Source organism: Staurois parvus, unplaced genomic scaffold, assembly GCF_062004578.1.
Source record: "Staurois parvus isolate SC_StPar_1 unplaced genomic scaffold, SC_StPar_1.0 ptg000009l, whole genome shotgun sequence".
Lineage (NCBI taxonomy): Eukaryota > Metazoa > Chordata > Amphibia > Anura > Ranidae > Staurois > Staurois parvus.
In genome coordinates, this window is record NW_028317805.1 from 12362814 (window position 1) to 12386974 (window position 24161).

General features: G+C 41.8%; 1 protein-coding gene across 1 annotated transcript in view; it reads left to right on the forward strand.

Moving 5' to 3' along the window:
- The window catches only part of MMP21 (matrix metallopeptidase 21), a 32737-nt gene extending 24834 nt beyond the window's left edge, over positions 1 to 7903 (forward strand). The window contains exons 5-7 of the mRNA XM_089669831.1: positions 3514 to 3771; positions 4257 to 4429; positions 7145 to 7903. Of these exons, the coding sequence (XP_089525957.1) occupies positions 3514 to 3771; positions 4257 to 4429; positions 7145 to 7444 (731 nt within the window). The 3' untranslated portion in view covers positions 7445 to 7903. The remainder of the gene's footprint in view (positions 1 to 3513; positions 3772 to 4256; positions 4430 to 7144) is intronic.
- Positions 7904 to 24161: the final 16258 nt, after the last annotated feature.

The following is a 24161-nucleotide window of genomic DNA, read 5'->3' on the forward strand; positions in this document are numbered from 1 at the left end:
CGAGGTCAGCGCATGCTGAAGCACACAGTGTGCAGAAGTCACCAACTGTCTGCAGAGTCAATAGCTAAAGACCTCCAAACTTCATGTGGCCTTCAGATTAGCACAACAACAGTGCATAGAGAGCTTCATGGAATGGGTTTCCATGGCTGAGCAGCTGTTTCCAAGCCTTACATCACCAAGTGCAATGCAAAGCGTCGGATGCAGTGGTGTAAAGCACGCCACCACTGGACTCTAGAGCAGTGGAGACGTGTTCTCTGGAGTGATGAATCACGCTTCTCTGTCTGGCAATCCGACGGTCGTGTCTTGGTTTGGCGGTTGCCAGGAGAATGGTACTTGCCTGACTGCATTGTGCCAAGTGTAAAGTTTGGTGAAGGAGGGATTATGATGTGGGGTTGTTTTTCAGGGGTTGGGCTTGGCTCCTTAGTTCCAGTGAAGGGAACTCTTAAGGTGTCAGCATACCAAGACATTTTGGACAATTTCATGCTCCCAACTTTGTGGAAACAGTTTGGGGATGACCCCTTCTTGTTCCAAAATGACTAAGCACCAGTGGACAAAGCAAGGTCCAAAAAGACATGGATGAGTGAGTTTGGGGTGGAGGACCTCAACCCGACAGAACACTTTTGGGATGAATTACAGCGGAGACTGTGAGCCAGGCCTTTTCATCCGATATCAGTGCCTGACCTCACAAATGCCCTTCTGGAAGAATGGTCAAACATTCCCATAGACACACTCCGAAACCTTGTGGACGGCCTTCCCAGAAGAGTTGAAGCTGTTATAGCTGCAAAGGGTGGGCCAACTCAATATTGAACCCTACGGACTAAGACTGTGATGCAATTAAAGTTCATGTGCATGCAAAGGCAGGCGGCCCAATACTTTTAGCAATGTAGTGTATATAAAACCTATATCCAGAGAAAAGAGTTGCAGTAATTGCTTAAAATGTATTATCTGGAGTTCAACTTTGTTAGTCAAGTCCACCTAAATCTGCTAGTCTATCTAACACTACCTTCTCCCCAGAATGACAATGCTGCTGTCCAAAGGTTTCTCCATTGTTTCTCCATTTAGAAAACAGACAGCCTAAGACAGGAAGGGATTGATTTACTAATACGGGAGAGTAAAAAAAAATCTAGATTTAATAAGGCTGGCCATACACTATACAATTTTCTTCCCAATTTCCTTTAGATTTACCTTCAACTATGTAGTGCAAGGGCCTGCCTAATTGGATACAATTGAATGTGTTCTTTAGGTTTGACCCCCTATTATATAGTTTTATATAAGCAAAATTCTCAAGAAAATTGTATAATATATGACCAGCCTAAAACTAGAGCACTCAGAACCTGGTGCCGCTGTGCATGGTAGACAATCAGCTTCTAACTTCAGCTTCTTCAATTAAGCTTTGACAATAAAACCTGGAAGCTGATTGGTTTCTATGCAGAGCTGCACCAGATTTTGCACTCTCCAGTTTTAATAAATCAACACTGAAGTGTGTTACTGGTAGGATTACCAGGTGAAAATAAAGGGGAAAAAAGCCTATAAATGAAAACTAAAACAGCCAACACAGCTAAGCATTAGTAAGTTGTAAGGAAGTAGGTGATAGTCCAATTTTACTGCAAAAATGGAAATACATTTTAATCTAACTTGTTGAATGTGGTAGAGCTGCGTATTTTACAAGTATCTAGAGATTGATAGTCTCCGGCTGTGATGGAGTTATATCAATGATTAAATGTATTACTATGCAAAGTGAAGGTATTTCTACTCAAGGTTGAGGTTACCTCCCTATGGCACTAGATCTCTCTTTTACCTTAGTTTACAGTATGTGTTACAATAGGGCAAAAAAGTATTTAGTCAGCCACCAATTGTGCAAGTTCTCCCACCTAAAAAGATGAGAGAGGCCTGTAATTGGTATCATAGGTAGACCTCAACTATGAGAGACAAAATGAGAAAACAAATCCAGACAATCACATTGGCTGATTTGGAAAGAATTTATTTGCAAATTATGGTGGAAAATAAGTATTTGGTCAATATCAAAAGTTCATCTCAATACTTTGTTATATATCCTTTGTTGGCAATGACAGAGGTCAAACGTTTCCTGTAAGTCTTCACACGGCTGGCACACACTGTTGCTGGTATGTTGACTCATTCCTCCATGCAGATCTCCTCTAGAGCAGTGATATTTTGGGGCTGTCGCTGGGCAACACGGACTTTCAACTACCTCCAAAGGTTTTCTATGGGGTTGAGATCTGGAGACTGGCTAGGCCACTCCAGGATCTTGAAATGCTTCTTACGAAGCCCCTCCTTCGTTGCCTGGGCGGTATGTTTGGGATCATTGTTATGTTGGAAGACCCAGCCACGTTTCATCTTCAATGCCCTTGCTGATGGAAGGAGGTGTGCACTCAAAATCTCACGATACATGGCCCCATTCATCCTGTCCTGTACATGGATCAGTCGTCATGGTCCCTTTGCGGAGAAACAGCCCCAAAGCAAGATGTTGCCACCCCCATGCTTCACAGTAGGTATGGTGTTCTTTGGATGCAACTCAGCATTCTCTCTCCTCCAAACACGACGAGTTGTGTTTCTACCAATCAGTTCTATATTGGTTTCATCTGACCATATGACATTCTCCCAATCCTCTTCTGGATCATCCAAATGCTCTCTATCAAACTTCAGACGGGCCCGGACATGTACTGGCTTAAGCAGGGGGACATGTCTGGCACTGCAGGATCTGAGTCCCTGGCGGCGTAGTGTGTTACTGAAGGTAGCCTTTGTTACGTTGGTCCCAGCTCTCTTCAGGTCATTCACTAGGTCCCCCTGTGTGGTCCTGGGATTTTTGCTCACCATTCTTGTGATCATTTTGACCCCACGGGGTGAGATCTTGCGTGGAGCCCCAGATCGAGGGAGATTATCAGTGGTCTTGTATGTCTTCCATTTTCTAATTATTGCTCCCACAGTTGATTTGTTCACACCAAGCTGCTTGCCTATTGCAGATTCAGTCTTCCCAGCCTGGTGCAGGTCTACAATTTTGTTTCTGGTGTCCTTCGACAGCTCTTTGGTCTTCACTATAGTGGAGTTTGGAGTGCGACTGTTTGAGGTTGAGGACAGGTGTCTTTTATACTGATAGTTCAAACAGGTGCCATTGATACAGGTAATGAGTGCAGGACAGAGGAGCCTCTTAAAGAAGAAGGTACAGGTCTGTGAGAGCCAGAAATCTTGCTTGTTTGTAGGTGACCAAATACTTATTTTCCACCATAATTTGCAAATAAATTCTTTCCAAATCAGCCAATGTGATTGTCTGGATTTGTTTTCTCATTTTGTCTCTCATAGTTGAGGTCTACCTATGATGCCAATTACAGGCCTCTCTCATCTTTTTAAGTGGGAGAACTTGCACAATTGGTGGCTGACTAAATACTTTTTTGCCCCACTGTATATGACGCTCTTCTTTAGCTTTTGCCACTAAGCAATCAGATTCCAGATTCCATTTTCTGATTATTAGATCTCTTCATCCATTATTTTTTTCAGGCTCGTGTGAAGGAACCTTTGACACTGTGTTTGATTGGGTGAGGAAGGAGAGAAACCAGTTTGGAGAAATAGTAGTCCGATACAACACATATTTCTTTCGGAATAACTGGTACTGGATGTATGAGAACAGAAATAACAGGACACGGTACGGAGATCCCCTGGCAGTTTCCACTGGTTGGCAAGGAATACCCACACAGAATATTGACACCTTTGTACATGTTTGGACCTGGACCAGGGATGACTGTTACTTCTTCAAAGGTATGCCAAGCATCTTTTTTCTTGTTCAATCTATTTATTGATTTTCATAAGCAGATACACTTTGAAATCTAAATGGTAAGTGAGATAAACAGAGTTTCATTACCATCTAGGACAGCCTTTCTCAAGCTTTTGCCCCAGAGGAACCCTTAAAAAAATTGTCATGTCTTGGGGAGCCCCTGCTAAAAGTCATTGAAGGTCAGAGGGAAAATGCCTCTTACATTTGTGGCCGGTGGAAAGAATGCTCCCCGTACAGACAACTAAAATGATCATTGATGTCATGCAGCTGGCTTCATCAAGGGGCATTGACCCCAGAACTGCGCAGGCACCATCAGATGTGAGGTCAAACAACCACAGCTCAAGGAACCCCTTGTGTGTATCATGCAACTGCAGGTTGCATATTTTCAAACACATTGTATGTGAATTAGGAGTCAATGTGGGCTGCTCTGGAGAACAATATCCAATTATTCTCTTTCATGTGTTAATAGGAACTCAGTACTGGCGATATGATGGTGAAAATGATAAGGCCTTCGCTGTGGATGCTCAGGGAAGGACCTACCCCAGACTCATCTCTGAGGGCTTTCCTGGAATTCCCAGCCCTATCAATGCTGCATATTTTGATAGAAGAACTCAGCTTATATTGTTTTTTAAAGACTACCAGGTGAGAGTCATCTTTGTAACACTTTCATATTGTTTGCTCTTCATTGGCCAACATGATGTCCATTTCACCATGTAGGGTTTTTGCATCTGTTCATCAGCAGAGTTGGGGTGGAAATCACAATAGGTGCTGAGGTGCATGGCCCAATTCTTCCCTACCTAAGAATTCTTGTGTCTGCTGTCAGAAAACAGCGGAGAATGTTCTCAGCGAGATGATCATTAGACGCTTTTCTTTACAACATCCCTTATATATGTATCCATTGTATCCTCTTTCATGTATGCAAGGGACCAAATTTACAGCACACAGGAGTGCTACAGTTGTCAGAGTCTCATCTGAACCCCTGTATAGTAGTCCTAGGCTGTCACAGGGGTGCTTCATTGATGAAAACATTTGAAATGTCTGTCATGCAAGTTTCAACATCTTTTCCACAAGGTCACATCTCATTTACATACGTCGGTTCAGAAAGCTGTCCCACCACAGCACACATCAGGGTCACGTAAATGAGTCACTATTGCCCCTAGAGGGTGGAACAATACCGACTCATCCAGGGGTACCATTGTAATTAGAGTTTTCTACTCCATTATCTATTTCTGGAAAATGCAAAACACAAAGCAAAAGAGCAGCCAGGTGCTATCTGTGTCTGTGTATTGAATTCGTATAGACATGTATGAAGTCATACTTCTGCAGTAGAGACAGAAGATAGGGGAGCATAAATGCTGGAGGAGGTTATCCCTTTAATGGAGAGGTAATAGAAAAATGTAAGCAATAATTATTGTTCGCCCTTCACCCAGCTAATAAACCATCAATTACACATCTTTTGTGCATGTGCCTGCTCCAGTGCATTCAATATAAGTTCATTCAATAAATCTGGAAATTCTCCTGTTGGGTTTGGGGAGCTGAATTTTGCCATAAGCCTGCTCAGCCATGACACACATTTTTTTATTCTGACACCTAGATGACTGCTGGGGGGTATTGGGAGCCCCTAAAATGCAAATGTATTTTAAAGTGGTTGTAAAACCTTACATATACCCAGTGAATTGACTGGTCTCAGGTGGTACACAGAGATGAAACAAATCCTCCTGTTGTTGTACCTGTCTATCTACAGTATCCCCTTATCTTCAGTCTTTCTAGAGTGCTGAATTTATAAACTTGCCTAAGAGTTCAGAAAAAATGAGGGGGAGAGTTCTCATTGAGGAGAGTTCTGAGAGCTGATTGGAGGGAAAACACAAACCCCCTCCACACAGCTCACAGGAACAGAGATGAGGCTGTCGATCTGTTGTAACTTCCTCCCCTGTCACCATTTTTCCCTTGGTGTCAGGAAAACTTCTCAAAAGTGACTCATGGTAATAGCAAAGAAATGAAGCAGCAGACAGAAATTAGTGCTCCTAATTGAGACAAGTACACACTCTAGAGCAGCAATGGGCAAACTACGGCCCGCGGGCCGTATACGGCCCGGCGGACCTTTTAATCCAGCCCGCGGAGCTATGAGGATCTGTCCCCCTCGACGTATCTGCGCATGTGCCGGAGATCGCCGATCGGCTGCTAATGCCTGAAACTGGCACATGCGCAGATACGTCGAGGGGGACAGATCCTCATAGGAGACAGATTTTCATGCTACACCGGAACGGTGCGGGAACACGGCGAGAGGAACGCACGGAGCAAAGGTAAGTGAATTGACACAGGGGGGACTTGGGGACTTAATATGGGGGATGAATTAATATGGGGAATGAATTACTATAGGGGGGATGAATTACTATATGGGGGATGAATTACTATATGGGGGATGAATTACAATGGGGGATGAATTACTATGGGGGATGAATTACTATATGGGGGATGAATTACTATGGGGGATGAATTACTATGGGGGATGAATTACTATATGGGGGATGAATTACTATATGGGGGATGAATTACTATATGGGGGATGAATTACTATGGGGGATGAATTACTATATGGGGGATGAATTACTATGGGGGATGAATTACTATATGGGGATGAATTACTATATGGGGGATGAATTACTATATGGGGGATGAATTACTATGTGGGGGATGAATTACTATATGGGGGGATGAATTACTATAGGGGGGATGAATTACTATATGGGGGATGAATTACTATATGGGGGATGAATTACTATGTGGGGGATGAATTACTATGGGGGATGAATTACTATATGGGGGATGAATTACTATGGGGGATGAATTACTATATGGGGGATTAATTACTATGCTTACTATGGGGGAATATTACTATACTTACTATGGATGACACATACACATCATTCATCTACTCTTGGTCCGGCCCCTGGGTCCAATATATGAACCCATTGCGGCCCTCAAGTCAAAAAGTTTTCCCACCCCTGCTCTAGAGAGATATGCTTTGTTCATATTTCATGTCTGAGGTTTACAACCACTTTAAGGGTTGTTGTTATTAACTAACTTGATTTGCCTTTTATTGCCTTTCAATCAATAACAACCTAAGGAACAGATAACAACAGATAAAAATAATTTCACACACAGAACAATACAGAAAATCAAGGACATCAAATATTTAACTCCTGCCCCCAATAACCAGCAACATATGGCAGCTATGGGCTTACTATCTTAAATGTGATATTTAGATCATTGGACTCCTATATGAACCCTCATATTCTTTTTATATTAACTTGAGCAGGAAACTTATTTATCTTATTTTTTTTATCTCATTCCCAGGTGTACGCCTTTGACATCAATAGAAACCGCACTGCTCCAAACTTCCCTAAGAGAATTGTTGACATCTTTCCAGCAGTTGTAAAAAATAACCACCCAATGGGTCACTTGGATGCTGCATATTATTCATACACCCACAACTCCCTTTTCCTAGTTAAAGGCAAGGATTTCTGGAAAGTGCTTAGTGATAAAGACAGGAGATCCAATCCCTCCCTGCCCCAGAATGGAGTGCTGCCACGCCGAGCCATATCTGAGCAATGGTTTGATATATGTAATGTGCACACCTCACTTCTAAGACTGTAACCATGGATTATTGGACTGTGCATTGCTGGGAGAGGATGACAATTGGGGATTTACACTCCATGCATTCTACTACAGGAAAATTGAGAATTATTCATACTCTTGGTATCCTGCAGATGCTGAGGAACTTCCAGCATGAACTGCAAGAAAGAAGAGCAGGCTCTTACTGCTGCTTAATAGCTATAGGACCGATGGTTACGTCAAGAAAAAAAAGTCTACTGAAATCTACAAATTCTGTTTTAGTTGGCTTGGACAGTGTGGTCCACTAATGGGTCTTCATCACTGCATGAATTCAGTTCGACCTCCCTCCCAGCCCTGGTGCTCAGCTGAGGTCCCATTACTTACTAAACTGGTCAGCTGAATTTTAAATTCTTCTACTGAATCATTTAACTACTTATTGGCTTTTGTTCATTAGCAGCACATTTACTGGATAAAGAAACAGCTGAATTGGTTGGTAGCTAGTTAGGAGAACAACTGTATTTGTTCCACATGTAAGTCTCTGAAGAAATCTGACAAATGTGTGCTGTTACTTAAATAAAGGAATGCGCTAAAACCACAAACTATTCCTAATTTAGTGTAGAAACATTAGTGCAAAAGATATACCGTATTTGCCGGCGTATAAGACGACTGGGCGTATAAGACGACCCCCTACTTTTCCTGTTAAAATATAGGGTTTGAGCTATACTCGCCGTATAAGACTACCCCTCTTCCAACGCACACCAAATAAAAATGAAAAAACATCAGATTTGATTTCAATATGGTATGGTATTTCAGTATGGTATTCCAATGATGGGGTGCTATTCCTCCCACTGACACCAATGATGGGGCATGATTCCTCCCACTGATACCAATGATGAGACACTACTCCTCCCACTGACACTAATGGTGCCCCATCAGTAGTGTCAGTGTGTGAGGAACAGTGTCCCATCATTAGTGTCACTGGGAGGAATAGTGCCCCATCATTGGTGTCAGTGGATGAAATAGTGCCCCATCATTAGTGTCAGTGGGAGGAATAGCACCCCATCATTGGTATCAGTGGGAGGAATAGTGCCCCATCATTAGTCAGTGGGAGGAATAGTGCCCCATCGTTGGTGTCAGTGGGGAGGAGGAATAGTGCCCCATGGTTGGTGTCAGTGGGGAGGAGGAATAGTGCCCCATGGTTGGTGTCAGTGGGGGAGGAATAGTGCCCCATCATTGGTGTCAGTGGGGAGAAAAGTGCCCCATCATTGGTGTCAGTGGGGGAGGAATAGTGCCCCATCATTGGTGTCAGTGGGGGAGGAATAGTGCCCCATCATTGGTGTCAGTGTGGAGGAGGAATAGTGCCCCATCATTGGTGTCAGTGTGGAGGAGGAATAGTGCCCCATCGTTAGTGTCAGTGGGGGAGAGGAGTGGCTGCTCCTTCTTTCAGTTCGGCAGCTTGATTTTCGCGGGGCCGTTCGGCTCCGCCTCCTCGCCAGTGATTGGTCGCCTGTGTGCGCTGGCGCCCAATCACCGGTAAGGAGGCGGAGCCGAGCGGCCGCGCAACCATCGAGCGGCCGAACTGAAAGAAGGAGCAGCCGCGCTTCCTGGACCGGATCATCGTGGGACCGGGACCGGAGCCAGGTAAGGTACAGCAGCCCCTCTGCCCACCCCTGTACTTAGTGTCCGTTGGAGGACACCGCCCCTGGAAAAAGTGCCGCCCTGACACACCGGCTCGCCGTATACCGGCGTATAAGACGACCCCCGACTTTTCAGAAGATTTTCAGGGGTTGAAAAGTCGTCTTATACGCCGGCAAATACGGTATATATCTATTCTCAATTAATATCAAAAAATATCAAAATTATGTGCAAAACTATTTTTTAGTGCATAAGTAATTTAAATAATTAAATTTGTGAATATAAAAATTGTCCAATTTTGAATTTCTTCAAATGTCCAAACAAATCCTTTTCAAATTCAAGTGCTCTCAAAGAAATTGTGCCAAAATCCACCACCAAAGTAAAGTTGGGTAACTCACCAGAGCTCCATGCTGATCAATCTCTAGATCAGCAAAAAACGCTTTTTGCTCTGGGAGCAGATGCAACAAAACTTCTCAGGTGTGATGATCAATAGCTACACAATCATCCATAAGGTAGGTATCCACCACTCAATATAACGGTTCCAAAGGATTTGTTTGGACATTTGAAGAAATTCAAAATTGGACAATTTTTATATTCACAAATTTAATTATTTAAATTACTTATGCACTAAAAAATAGTTTTGCACATAATTTTGATATTTTTTGATATTAATTGAGAATAGATATATATATCATTTGCACTAATGTTTCTACACTAAATTAGGAATAGTTTGTGGATTTAGCACATTCCTTTATTTAAGTTATAGCACTAAGAAATTTATTTGGTTTCTTTGAGGTGGAATTGCTGCTTTAAAGTATTAAGGGTGTGGCGCTTTTATTACACTTGTGATAAATATGTGCTGTTGGAGGACATTAAGAATCTGAGTTGAGCACCAAGGTACTAAAGACTGCAAAGCATTAACAAATCTGTATTATTTGTTATGTTTCTGTATTTTTCATGCTGTGTGTGAACTGCTACTACTTCCAAAAGTGAAGAATGCTCCCAGTTGTGTTAAGGTTAAAGCTCATTTGGTTAGGGGTCCAGGTCTGGAACTATGCGTTTAAACATTTTGGTTAGCTCATTTAGAATTTGTTTGTACTTCTGTTATAGGGCAATAATGCTGCTTCAGGTTCTCACCAGTACTAGCCATATGTCTGAAGGCCCAGACTCTTAGTCATGGCAGCGGAAGATCAGCCAGTCCTTTAGCCTGCAGTAGCATTATTTGCAGGAAAGGGTTGAATAGAATTAATGAATTCTATATCTCTTAATCTTTCCTGGTTAGACTGTTAAGTTAGCTTTATGTAAAAGTCCAGCTCTATCCTATATGCAATGCAGATGGGGGGCACTTCGCCCTACATATGGGGGACTCTTCTTGCAAACACGCTCACGAATGAACTCAACATTAAGGCGACACTCTGTACTTAGAGGTAAGCTGTTCACCTTGCCTAGTTCCACTGTAAAACACTAAGCACTTCTCTGCAAGCACTGTTCCTGTGACACTGTACATCTTGCCCTCCAGAATGCAGCATTTTAAGGGAGACACAGCTGAGCCTGTGTCCCGCTCCACCAATCCAGCTTTCCTGTCACCTAACTCCCAGTGATAGAGTAGGGGGTCTCACCATGCACTAAGCACGGACCTCTGTGCCTGCACTAATTAACTCCTTTGTGTCTCCTGTACCTGGGGCAAGGTCCATGGGGTCTCTGTACCACAGATTCAGCTCCTCGGTTCAGTTCAGGCCTCGCTAACCAGTACAGTACCACTTTCCTTTGGTCTGGCTGTTATTTCTTTGCTACCAGTCCTGCTCACCCATAGCAGCTACATGACTTCCTGCCAACTCTACTGCTGGGTAAAACCCATGTGGTGGTCCTCAATTCCTGCCTCTTCACCCCCATGTGTGTTTAACAGGCTCTGTGCTTCTGGACACACCATGTACCCCTTTGTAGTAACTTCAAACCAGGCATGAAACCGTTGAACTTTACTGACCATTCGAGAATCCAGTCCAGCTGTAAAACACTCATATAACAGAAGTCTATGCCTAACTAGCTAGCACAGCTGCCCAATTTAACATCTTCCCCAAGATAAAAGCTCTTTAAAACCATAATTGGTATTGTCCTGGCTCCAGGTAAAGCTTCGCAGTGGGCGACCCATTGCCAGGGGTCAAGTGCTCCAGTGAGAACTACATCATTAAGTAGCTGCTAACACAGATCTTAATTCTGTATCAGATATACCAAGGCTTCACCAAAATTGGTTATTTTGGGATATAAACCCACAGCTCCATGGTCATCAGTGATGGTGAAACTCCCAACAAAACATTACATTTTTTTAGTTTTGGATAGAACAAAAAAGGTTTAGGACCTGCTGGATCTTTGATATCTGTGTCCCCATGGTGGAGGTTTCCAGTGGCAACCCCAAATCTGACAACTGTCACCAGACAGGTTTCTACGTTTCTATCTACTGTGCCATTGACTTCTGGAAAGTTTTAGATGCTACCTCTCTTTTTGCTCTTGGTTACAGTGGTCTGCAGGATACAAGGTGAGAAGAAGGTTAGTTTGTTGAATTACAGACCATATTAAAAACTCCTCTCCACTCGCCCCAGAGCTAAAAAAAAAAAATGTTTGGCTGGAGTTCAAATTTAATCAGAGCTTCCAACTATAACACAGCTAGGATAATTATGCTGTTTGAAAAGGATAAAACATTCACAATGTACTTGTATCTCATGAATTGGACAATGGATGGGACACACTTGCCTATCTTGCTCTTTAATGACACTGCAGCTAACCATTGCTGTTCAGACTTACTCAAAACCAAGAAAATAAACCCAATACTGCTTATTTAAACATATTAACTTTTCCCCCAATGTGGTTTGATTTTTCTGGGTGTTCTTTAAACAAGAACTCTACCAAGTCCAGCTCTTTATTCTGGGAAGGAGGCAGAATGTGTTTATCGTGCTTATCTTTGTGTCCCCAACCAGCAGCTGCAATCTAAAGGTCGTAAAATGGAATCTGGTGGCAACGCATTGGGACACACAGCTAAACACATCTCCCATCATATACTCAGCTCCTCCCAGGTGCACCTTTATGGAGTTCTTAAAATGTTTTTAAAAAATATTCTTTGACGGTACAATATATTTGTAGACTTTTCAGCCCTTTTCTAAATAAATATTTATTTTTTTTCACAATATTAAAGTAACTAAATGTATTTATCAATAAAATAGATAACAACCACCATCAGTGAGCTGTTTTTTTTACAAATAATCTTAGTACTATTTCCTGATTTGTAGGACAAAACCAAAAATCACAAAGTTGGTCTGCAAATAGCTGGCCATAACATTTTTAAGTGAGGGAATGTTTCTCATGCTAATTGGAATTGAAGGTATCAGTTATTATTGTATATGAGGTTTACCAATGTGCTTTTCTTTTCTGATTCCATAAGATTTTATTAGAGTTTACATGTTAACAAAAATGGAACACACAGTGAAATACAATAAAAAGAAAAAGAAAATCAGGGATAGAGAATAAATTAAAAAAAAAAGAAGAGGGGGGGGGGCAGGGGCATTCCCTTGCAGGCATCAAGAGTAATAGATAACAGTAGGGCAGCCAGGGCCGACAGAGTCGCTAAAGGCCAGACAGAGCTCTGTGGACACATCAAGGCATTACTCCTCTGCAATGCTTGCATATGAGAATGAGGCACTTGCAGGATTACCTTCTGGCATCGCAACATGGGAGGAAAAAAAAGGGGGGGGGGCAGTTGGGGGAGAAGTGGAAGGGATCAGTAGACAGGGAAAAGAAGGGGGGTAGGTGGAAGAAAAGAGGGAGTAGTAGAAAAGAGTGTGCTTTTCTTTTCACATACTGTATACAGTGATGTGAAAAAGTATTTGCCGCCTTCTTTTGTCACACTTAAATAAGTCGGGTCATCAAATAAATTTTAATATTTCACAAAGATAACCCAAGTAAATGCAAAATGCAGTTTTTAAGACTTTCACCGCCAGTTCCGTACATCATACGGCTACAGTCTTGTGATCTGTAAATAATCTCCTCGTGTCAATTGTTTCCTTAATCTCCTAACCCAGCACTCAAGAGTCGGGCAGTGTTGTTGGTTCCAATACACCGAGATGCACATTCCTGCTGCATCGTCAAGGATTTCCTGTATGACTGTGGAATGGTGGAGTAAATATTGTATTGGTGAAAAATCTATAGAATAACTCGTTACTTTGGTGACAACATCATGGACCTGTGACCAATAAGGCTGAAGGTTGAGGCAAAACCACCAGAGGGGAAGCTGAGTGCCTTCTTCATCACCACAGCACCAGTAATGGTCTGAGACCTGGGGATATATTTTATGAAGAGTTGAGGGCGATCTGTATCATCTCATATGCAGTTTGTAGTTTTGTTTTTGAACAGAAACATTCAAAGAGCTTTCATGAATAGTGTTATGAATCACCTTCTGATCTTCTGTGGAGAGTTCAACCCCAGATCCTGTTCCCACATGTGAGCCAATGCCCCTCGGTCACAGGAGCAAGGACGTTATATAATATGAAGACTAAGCGCCCTTAAGGATTTTCTGTCATACAGTATGTTAAAGGCCGTAAAAAACATACTAAAGACCTTCTGATTAAGTGGGTGGTTTAGATAGTGTCAAATTTCAAAGTATTGCCATAGTGGGCATTGATCTTTGAAAGTAAGGGGATAGAAAGGAAGGCCACTAACAAAAAGAGAAGATAGAAGTAAAAAAAAAAGGGGGGGGGGCGAGATGGATTGAGGGGAAGAAGGGTGTAAAAGAGGGTAGTAAAGAGATGAGAGAAAAAAGAAAAACACTTTGGGGGAGATTTGGGGGAGAAACTGAAGAGTGCAAAATCTGGTGCAGTTCTGCATAGAAGTCAATTAGCTTCCAGGTTTTATTGCCAAAGCTTAATAGAACAAGCTGGAGAAACTCCTAAAGCTTAGGGTAGATAGGGGGTGTGGCGATTGGACAAGGACAACCATTTTGTTAAGATCTACCATCTTGTATCATACTCTGCAAATGTCATTCTCACTCCGTTCAGTCTTCCCCCTACCTTTTTTGAATGGCATATGGTGTGTGTATGCTGGGGTCACAAGTGCATCAGGCACAGCTGGCTACACTTCATGGTTGTAAACCCAATTAGCTGGTCCCATGGGGGTTTATTTACTAAAGCTGGAGAGTCCAAAATCAGACTCCCTTCTGCATAGAAACCAATCAGCTTTTAACCTCAGCTTGTTCAATGAAGCTTTGGCAATGAAACCTGGAAGCTGATTGGTTTCTATGCAGAAGTGAGTCTGATTTTTCACTCTCCAGCTTTAGTAAATAAACCCCATGATGTCTGTCAGACTCTTGCCTTGGCCTGGTCGTAAAGCTATAAATCAGTCAGTCACTGGACATGAAAAGCATTCCAGAATGGCAGTAAAACGTACATCCCACTTGAATCCCTTTTCATACAAATTCATAAAATCCCGACAGGAACAAGGTACATTAAAACAAAGCATAGTGTGCCTAGCTATGAATGGTCACAGCGATCACATGCACAAGCTGGGCCAATCACAGCCCAGCTGTGTCATGTGATTAGCCGTGGCCAAATCACAGCTAAGCACAAAAAAAAAAAAAAAAGCCCTGAATGAATCGATGTCATTCAGGTAAATGCTTGCTTATAGCAAAGTATTTCTTTGCTATAAGCACATTGTGTAAAAAAAAAAAAAAATACTGATCACTTCCCCAAAGTAGTACAATGTTACTATGGTAACATTGTACTACTTTGGTCATAGTGAATTATGAAACAAAATCTTAAAAAAAAGAAAAAAAATGTAATAAAAAATAAAAATAATAAAATTTTTTAAATTTTTTTTTCTTTCATACTGTCACCAGTCAGTGTCCCTGATCATTGCCATGCCAGTTATATGATGATGCTGTACTGCACTGGTGACAGTATGTAAAAAAAAAAGTGAAAATAATTTTTTTAATTTTTTCATTTTCCGAAAAATTCTGACAAAAAAAATACAACTTCAAAAAACTCGCCATGCCTCTTATGAAGTACATTGAACTGTCTACTCTGCAAAAAGGGGTCATTTGGGGGATATCTGTACTGTTCTGACATTCTTGGACCTCAAGAAATTAGATTGGCCGTCAGTACTTCAGGATTGATCAATTTTCAAATATATCCCATAGTTTGTGAACTCTATAACTTTCCTACAAACTAAAAAATACATCCTAATTTGGGTTATTTTCACCAAAGACATGTAGCAGAATACATCTTGGCCTAAATTTATGAAGAACAATTATTTATTTGCAAACTTTTATAACAGAAACAAAGAAAAACGTGTTTTGTTTTCAAAATTTTTGGTCTTTTTTTGTTAATTTAGCAAAGAATAAAAATCCCAGCGGTGATTAAATACCACCAAAATAAAGCTCTAGTTGTGTGAAGAAAATGATAAAATTTTAGTTTGGGTACAATGTTCTCCAAGAGATAAGCAAACGAAACCAGCGCTCCAATCTTCATGCAAACTAAGGAATTGCCAAAATGCCAACCGAAGAGGTGCTGCCCTTGTGAGATCGGGAAATCTGACCACTGGTGAATAAAAACAAACAAGGGCGCACTCTCATTGTGCATTACTATGGTATAACACGTAATTTATTAAATAAAAAAGGATGTATACTCACAAACCAACGTGATTATAGGCAGTATAGGAGATCCACAAAAACAGTCACAATGCAACTGTGTCTAATACCGTTGGTTTGTGAGTATACATCCTTTTTTATTTAATAAATTACGTGTTATACCATGGTAATGCACCTTGGGTACAATGTTGTATGACCGCGCAATTGTCATTCAAAGTGTGAGAGCGCTGAGAACTGAAAAAAGTGGAAATGGTTAACTTCTATGCACATTGTTTTGCACATATATTGTTCTAGATATCGGTCATGATTTAGTGCTGCATTTTTACACACACTTTGGGGGTTGATTTACTAAAACTGGAAAGTGCAGAATCTGGTGCAGCTCTGCACAGAAACCAATCAGCTTCCAGGTTTTATTACCAAAGCTTAATTGAACAAGCTGAAGTTAGAAGTTGATTGGCTCCCATGCACAGCTGCACCAGATTTTGAGTGCTCCAGTTATATAGTAAATCACCTCCTATGTATCTTTTTCTCCACTCAAGAGGATAAAAAAAAGCACATAGGCAGGCTGTACAGTGACTGATCACTGCGATAGCCAATCAAAGGCTACAAACAAGAGATACAGTGAGGAACAGAAGTATTTGAACACCCTGCGATTTTGCAAGTTCTCCCACTTAGAAATCATGGAGGGGTCTGAAATTCACATTGTAGGTGCATTCCCACTCTGAGAGACAGAATTTAAAAAAAAAATTGGACTTACCGCTATTTTATTCTCTAGGGTCTCTGATTTCAAAAAATATATCATGTTTGGGGGTTTTGTGTAATCTTCAAGCCTGAAATTATTTTTTAAACGTGTGCAAAAAACGCAAAACCGGCTCTGGCAGCAAAAGGATTAAAGGATAAGCCCGACACTCCCCTTTCCTGACAAGCAGCCAATCGGTGCTCATTACACTGCAAGGTCTCTCCCCTCCCTGCTAGCCACCGGGGTGCGGTGCTGGAGCCAGGCAGGGAGGGGAGGAGGAGATAAAGCGGGGCAATGTTAAAAACATTAACCGTTTAAGTTCCCATAGAGCCCCTTTTGTTTTTAAAAGCCCCAGACATTCCTAACAGCACCTCAGATTTAAATACGGTTTTGGTTAAAATTTATTTTTTTTCTTATCAGGACAAGTAGATTGTCATGAGGGACAAGCAGATTGGAGCAGCGATTTAGTCCCTGGACAAGTAGAAAGGAACCTGAAGAAAACAGACAAGCCATGGAAATTAAGCTCCACCCCAGCAGAGATTCTGCCCAGCCTGCCCATCAGAATCTCACCCCTAAGGGCAAACGTTGGCCATTTTTTGGCCAGGTTGGGGCTCTTTTCCGTCGTGGTAAAAAGAAATACAAAATAGTTAGGGGTCCAGAAGGTAAAATTTATGATTCATACAATATACAAACTGGCTGAACAAGATCAATTTTATTTAGAGGAGTTACATTGGATCTTCCTATTGGTGAACAGTAGCTCATATATCCCACCCCTAATTATAGCCCCTTATTACCATTGGCAGCCAGAGGCTTATACTCCGCCCCCTCACTGTGTATCCAAAAGGATATCAGATTAATCTGTGTGCAGTGTTGTATGATGTAATTATCGGTCACACTATCACTGAAAATGGCAATGAAGGGGGATTACCAGCTCATACTCAAGTGGTTGAAGTGCACCTATAGGCAAAATGTAATTATTTTTTGTTAACCCCATGCCCTCCAGAAGATTTACCCCACTTCCTGACCAGGACATTTTTTTGCGTTACGGCGCTGCATTACTTTAACTGACAACTGCGCAGTCATGCAACGCTGTACATAAATGAAATTTCTGTCATTTTTTTTTCTCACAAATAGAGCTTTCTTTCGGTGGTATTTGATTGCCTCTGTTATAAACAAAAAGAGGCTGACAATTTTGAAAAAAAAAAAATATATATTTTTGACTTTTTGCTATAAAACATATCCAATAACAAAATTTTAAAAATCAAATTTATTCATAAATTTAGGCCAAAATGTATTCTGTTACGTGTCTTTGCTAAAAAAAAATCCCAATATGTGTAAATTAATTGTTTTATATGAATTTATAGTGTCTACAAATGGCGGTATATATACTGGAGTTTTTATTTTTTTTATACTTGTAATGGCGGCGATCAGCGACTTATAGCAGGACTGCATCGGGCATTTTGACACTGGGGGGGAACTGACTGACTGCCACTGACATCCCCAGTGACACTAATACAAGTGATCAGTGCTAATAAAAAGCACTGGCACTGTACTAATGACACTGGGCAGGAAGGGGTTAACATTTAGGGCGAACAAAAGGTTAACTGTGTGCTGTGTGTTTTACTGTGTGCTGTATTTTACTACAGAGACATGCTGTGCAGAGAGATACAAAACAGCAGGTCCATGCTGACAGGAGAGAGACGTGTTGCTTACACATACAGTAGGTCTCTCCCCTCTCAGCTTTACCCCGACGATCGCCGAGTGCCGGGCGGGATTTGGTGATTAACATCCCTAGCTGCCCAAAGCAGCACAAGTAGGGCGGTGCACGCATGCGCCTCCTACCCGGAAATGGAAATCACGTGTGTCTGTATATGTACAGTTGCAAGAAAAAGTATGTGAACCCCTTCGGATTACGTGGAGTTTTGCATGAATTGGGCATAAAATGTGCTCTGAACGTCATCTAAATCACAACAATAGAAGAACACAGTCTGCTGAACATAATACTACACAAACATTATATGTTGCCATGGTTTAATTGCACATAACATGTAAACATTCACAGTGTAGGGAGGAAAAAGTATGTGCACCTTTGGACTTAATAACTGATTGACCCTCCTTTGGCAGCAATAACCTCAACCAAACATTTCCTGTAGTTGCAGATCAGACCTGCACAACGATCTTGGGTAATTTTGGACCACTCCTCTTCACAAAACTGTTTCAGTGTAGCAATATTCTTGGGATGTCTGGTGTGAATCGCTCTCTTAAGGTCATGCCACAGCATTTCAATCGGGTTGAGGTCAGGACTCTGACTGGGCCACTCCAGAAGGCGTATTCTGTGCTGTTGCAGCCATTGTTTTGTTGAATTACTTGCATGCTTTGGGTCATTGTCCTGTTGCAACACCCATCCTCTGCGGAGCTTCAGTTGGCGGACAGATGGTCATATGTTTTCCTGCAAAATGTCTTGATAAACTCTAGGATTCATTTTCCCATCAATGACAACAATCTGTCCAGGCCCTGAGGCAGCAAAGCAGCCCCAAACCATGATGCTCCCTCCGCCATGTTTTACAGTGGGGATGAGGTTTTGATGTTGGTGTGCTGTGCCTTTTTTTCTCCACACATAGTGTTGTGTGTTCTTCCCAAACAACTCAATCTTGGTTTCATCTGTCCACAGTATATTTTGCCAGTAGTGCTGTGGAACATCCAAGTGCTCTTTTGCAAACTTCAAACATGCTGCAATATTCTTTTTGGACAGCAATGGTTTCCTCCGTGGTGTCCTCCCATATACTCCATTCTTGTTTAATGTTTTCCTTATTGTAGATGTGTCAACAAAAATGTTAGCATGTGCCAGAGATTTCTGTAGGTCTTTAGCTGACACTCTGGGATTCTTCTTTACCTCATGCAGCATTCTGCACTGTGCTCTCGCAGTCATTTTTACAGGATGACCACGCCTAGGGAGAGTAGCAACAGTGCTACACTTTCTCCATTTGTAGACAGTCTGTCTTACCGTGGACACATGAACATCAAGGCTTTTGGAGATACTTTTGTAACCCTTTCTAGCTTCATGCAAGTCAACAATTCTTGATTGTAGGTCTTCTGAGAGCTCTTTTCTGCGAAGCATGGTTCACATCAGACAGTGCTTCTTTAAACCAGTAAACCCAAAACAGGTGTGTGTTTTTTAAGGGCAAGACAGCTGTCAGCAACACATCCAATATCATCACACTGATTGGAGTCAAGGTTGGCTCACTCCTGGCTCCAATTAGCTCTGGGAGAAGTCATTAAGTTAGGGCCTCACATACTTTTTCCTCCCTGCACTGTGAATGTTTACATGTTATGTGCAATTCAACCATGGCAACATCTAATGTTTGTGTAGTATTATGTTCAGCAGACTGTGTTCTTCTATTGTTGTGACTTAGATGACGTTCAGAGCACATTTTATGCCCAATTCATGCAAAACTCCACGTAATCCCAAGGGGTTCGCATACTTTTTCTTGCAACTGTATATATATATATATGTGTGTGTGTGTGTATATATATATACATACACACACATACACGTGATTTTGAGCAGCCCTGCCACCCTGTAGCAGTACTTCTGCTATAGGGCGGAGGGAAAGAGGTTAAGAAAGAGTGGTGAGGGGTTAGAAGCCCTGTCATATGGTCTCACCCCTATATTTGTCGATTAGAAAGGGAGGGTGGCTCCCAACATAGCAGAAATGTAAGCATTGCTCTGGGTTATGCAGGTGCTAGAGCTCAGCTGCTCTTTTCAGCAGCAACCAATCACAGCCTTCCTTTAAATATAAAACCTGCACATGTGACATGACAGCTGGAAGCACATTAATTTTTAAACAGTTTTTTTCACATGACAAATACTTCAAGAAAAAAAAAATCCATATCTCCATATTTGTATACTGTCTTAACATCAAACACACAGCATCCTCTGCACACCGGCTGAAAGTTCAAATCAGGCTTTAGGCAAGGGTGTCTGTCAAAATGAGGGAAAGGTTGCACAGAAGGGGTGACTGACAGGGTCACATCTGCTGCCTTCCCTATTTGAAGTTCTGTTCTAGTACATGTAGCATTGTTGGATTGGGCAGGTTTAGTCTTATTTGGAGACAAAACTGATTTTTTTGTTTTTTTTTTAAAAGAGTGGCGATGGGTTAGAAGCCCTGTTAAAGAATGATTTCTGTGAATTTCACCCAGTAATTTGCCCTGATAACCATTGTCACAGGAAGTGAGGTGTGATCCAAAATTTTGGATTTGTCACTCGGACTGGGGATCAGGGTAGGACTTCCAGTAGGGACACCTGTCCCTGCAAGAACTCCACAGGAGGGCAATTTCTCCTCACTTTGTAGGTATTTCCTCTCACTTCTCGTTGCATCACCAGGACGGGAAGAGAAGTGAAATTTCCCCAGTGGGACCCAGAGGGCAAAAAAAAATAACCTCATAGGTTTTAAGCCTTTTCTATTCTAGTTTTGGCTATACATTCACTTTACAAGCAAAACATAGAAACTGACTGTAAAATTGGCAGCCAGACAATTGGGTTTTATTTCTGTTCAGCCAGTCTTGTGATTTGTTTCATTATTTTTGTACTAGTTGATAGTCTAAAGAAACAAATATATGCAAGGAAGGTAATCAATTATTTTTTTCCTCCAGAAATAAATGTGATCCCTACGAAGACTACCGATGGCAAAGACATTGCTCCCAAAAAGGAGAGCACAAGCAGCTCAGACAGTATCTATGTTTTCTCAGAGGAGTCTGAGTTCACCACAACTGTAAAGGCAATGGCTACACCAAAATATGGGCTACAGATCAGCATCCCTGCAGAGACTGTGCCATTTCCAGAAAGCAGAATTGAGATCACGAGTACAGAAAATGAGTCAGAACAAAAAAGCGAGATCCAATCCGCCAATATCTATCGCCTATGTTTCAGCAAGTGAAATGGACTTCACCAGAGCAATAGAGACTGTGGCTGAACTAAAAAATGGGATAGAGACCAGCATCCCTACAGAGACTGGGTCAACCCCAGAAAGCGAGACTGAGATCACCACTACTACAGACAATGAGTCTGACTCAGAAGATACAGCCCAATCCACCAATGCCACAGACACTGAAGAGATTGTGCACAACCCAACATTTTGGGCTCTATTCACAACACCCAAGTGTTGTGTGACCTAAATTATGAGATTGACACCTCTGCAAAGTCTGTGTCTGCAGATGGACAGTCAAAATTATCTTGGTCTATGTCCTTTGCATGGGATACTGAGACTTCACGCAGCTCAGATGAAATTGAGGAGACAATCATTCCAGAAGGTTTTGGTGCCTCAGAAGAGGACACATATTCCACCACCACTGCAGGGACTGTGCCTTCTTCAATAGATGGTACTGGGTCTACCACCACTGATGCGAGTGAGTCCAGCCTTGCAAGTGAGACTGAGACCACAAGCAACTCAGACAGTATCTGTTTTTCAGCAGAGGAGTCTGAGTTCATCCCATTTGTAGAGACTGTGGTTGCACCAATAGATGGGTTAGAGATCAGCATCCCTACTGACATTGTGTCAATTCCTGAAAGCAGGATTGAGATAACCACTACTATGGACAATGAGTTGGACCAAGAAGGTGAAATCCAATCCACCAATGCCACAAACATTGTGGAGACTGTGCCCATCTCAATAGATGGGACTGAATCCACAACTCTAGAGACTGTGGCTGAGCTAAAAGATGGGCTAGGGATCAGTATCCCTACAGAGACTGTGTTAATTCCAGAAAGCAGGACTGAGGTCACTGCTACTGCAGACAACAACTCCACCAAGGCCACAGACATTGTGGAGACTGTACCCACTGTACCCACCACAGAAGATAGGATTCAATTCTTTGGTGACACTGTGTCCAGCTCAACAGAGGAGAGTGAATCCACAGAAAGTGTGTACAGCTCAGAAAGTTTGGATGAGATCATCGCTACTTCAGACAATGTGTCTGAGCCAGAAGACACAATCCAATCCACCGAGGTCACAGACACTGTGGAGACTGCACCCACACCAGCAGATGGGATTGAATTCACAACTGTAGATATTGTGGATGAGCTAAAAGATGAGCTGAAGATCAGCATCCCAACAGAGACTCTAGTGTCAGTCCCATAATGCAGTGCTCCACAGCATCCACTGACCACCCGAGAGGAACCTGCAGAGTACAGGCCCCACCCCATCAGAGATTCTGTCCAGCTTTGCCAGTTGTTTACCCCTCCGGACAGACGTCAAGTATTCTTTAGAAAGATCAAGGCTTTTTTCTGTATAACAAGAAAAAAAGATCCTGAAGGTAAGAATTGTTAACAATACGACATATTGACTGAAGTTGACTGAACAAGATTTGTTTTATTTAGAGATATTTCATATTGGTGGGGGCTCTATGTTTTTTTAATACTTCTAATTGACAAACAGCAATTTATATAGCACACCCTCAATTACAGCCTTTAATCTCTGGGTGGCCAGTGACTTATCGTATAACTCCTATCTCAATGGTATCCCTGAAGTATCTACTGTAATCCTGCATCAATGGTGGGTGTTTAGTGCCCCTAATATGAGTCCTTTCTAATTGGTTTTAAGAGGTGCCTCATAAAAGCTTAATTTCCATTGGTCCTTGGACCAACAATTCTCCTATTATGTGGGCAGTTAGTGAAAAAAATGGCCTTAAAAGGAAAAGATTACTTTTAAAGTGTTGAAGACCATCCTGCATAATACGGCTCCTCTTAGGAATGATTGAGTAGAATGTAATCACCTCGCAACTTACACTTGTTCAGTTAACTTTATTCATATTTGGAAAAACTAAAAAAAGTGATGGAAAAAAACGTAGGGAGGTAAACTAATCCTTTCTTTTTTCTCTTTAGAAATCAACCGGATTGAGTCTGAGGATCCCAACACTCTGACTGTAAAAAGCTTCAATTATCATAAGTTGCTCGGAGAGGGACTGTTTGGGAAGGTAAGTGATTGGATTTGCAATTTCTTTGTGAGTTATATCCACAGAACAGATAGGGAAGAGTGATAACTCATTTTAAGGCTGGATTCACACTGTTGTGGTGTTTTAACACCTTTCATGGTGTGCCATAATGTGCATCATGTTAAGGCAGCCCATTCATTTAAATGGGCTGCCTAACACTCCAAAACGCACTACAAAAGGTGCATTAGTAGGGTATTTTGGGGTTTTATTAAAGTAGAATTCCAGTTTAAACCTAACTAGCATTTAAAATGTCTCATCCTCCCTCCTAACACCTATGCTAGCTAACCTGTGTAAGAAAGATGTAGATACGTACCAATTTTCAGCCCGCTGCGGTCCAGTCATGTGATCACCTTTGTCAGCCAGTGGCAGCTACAGGAGAGAAGAGAGAGCTCTCCAACAATGGCTGCTAAACCCTGGAGCAAAGACGTCACCCATAGGCTTCCATGTCCCAGGTGCTCTCGGCATTCCCTCTTCTTCCCTGCAGCTGCCGCTGGCTGACATAGGGGAGCTTGATCACATGACCTGTCTGGAGTGGGCTGAAAATAGTTAAGTATATACATCTCTTTTTTTATGCAGGTTAGTTGGCATAGGTGTTAGAAGGAGGGAAGAAGAATTTTTAAGTTTAGCTAGATTCAAGAAGGAATTCTACTTTAAGGGTCAATGGCAGCTCACAAATGCACATAATGCATGTTTTCACACGTTGCCACTGCTGCAAAGCAATAATGTGAAATGGAGTTCAAGGAAATAACTGAAAAACAGTTTCCTTA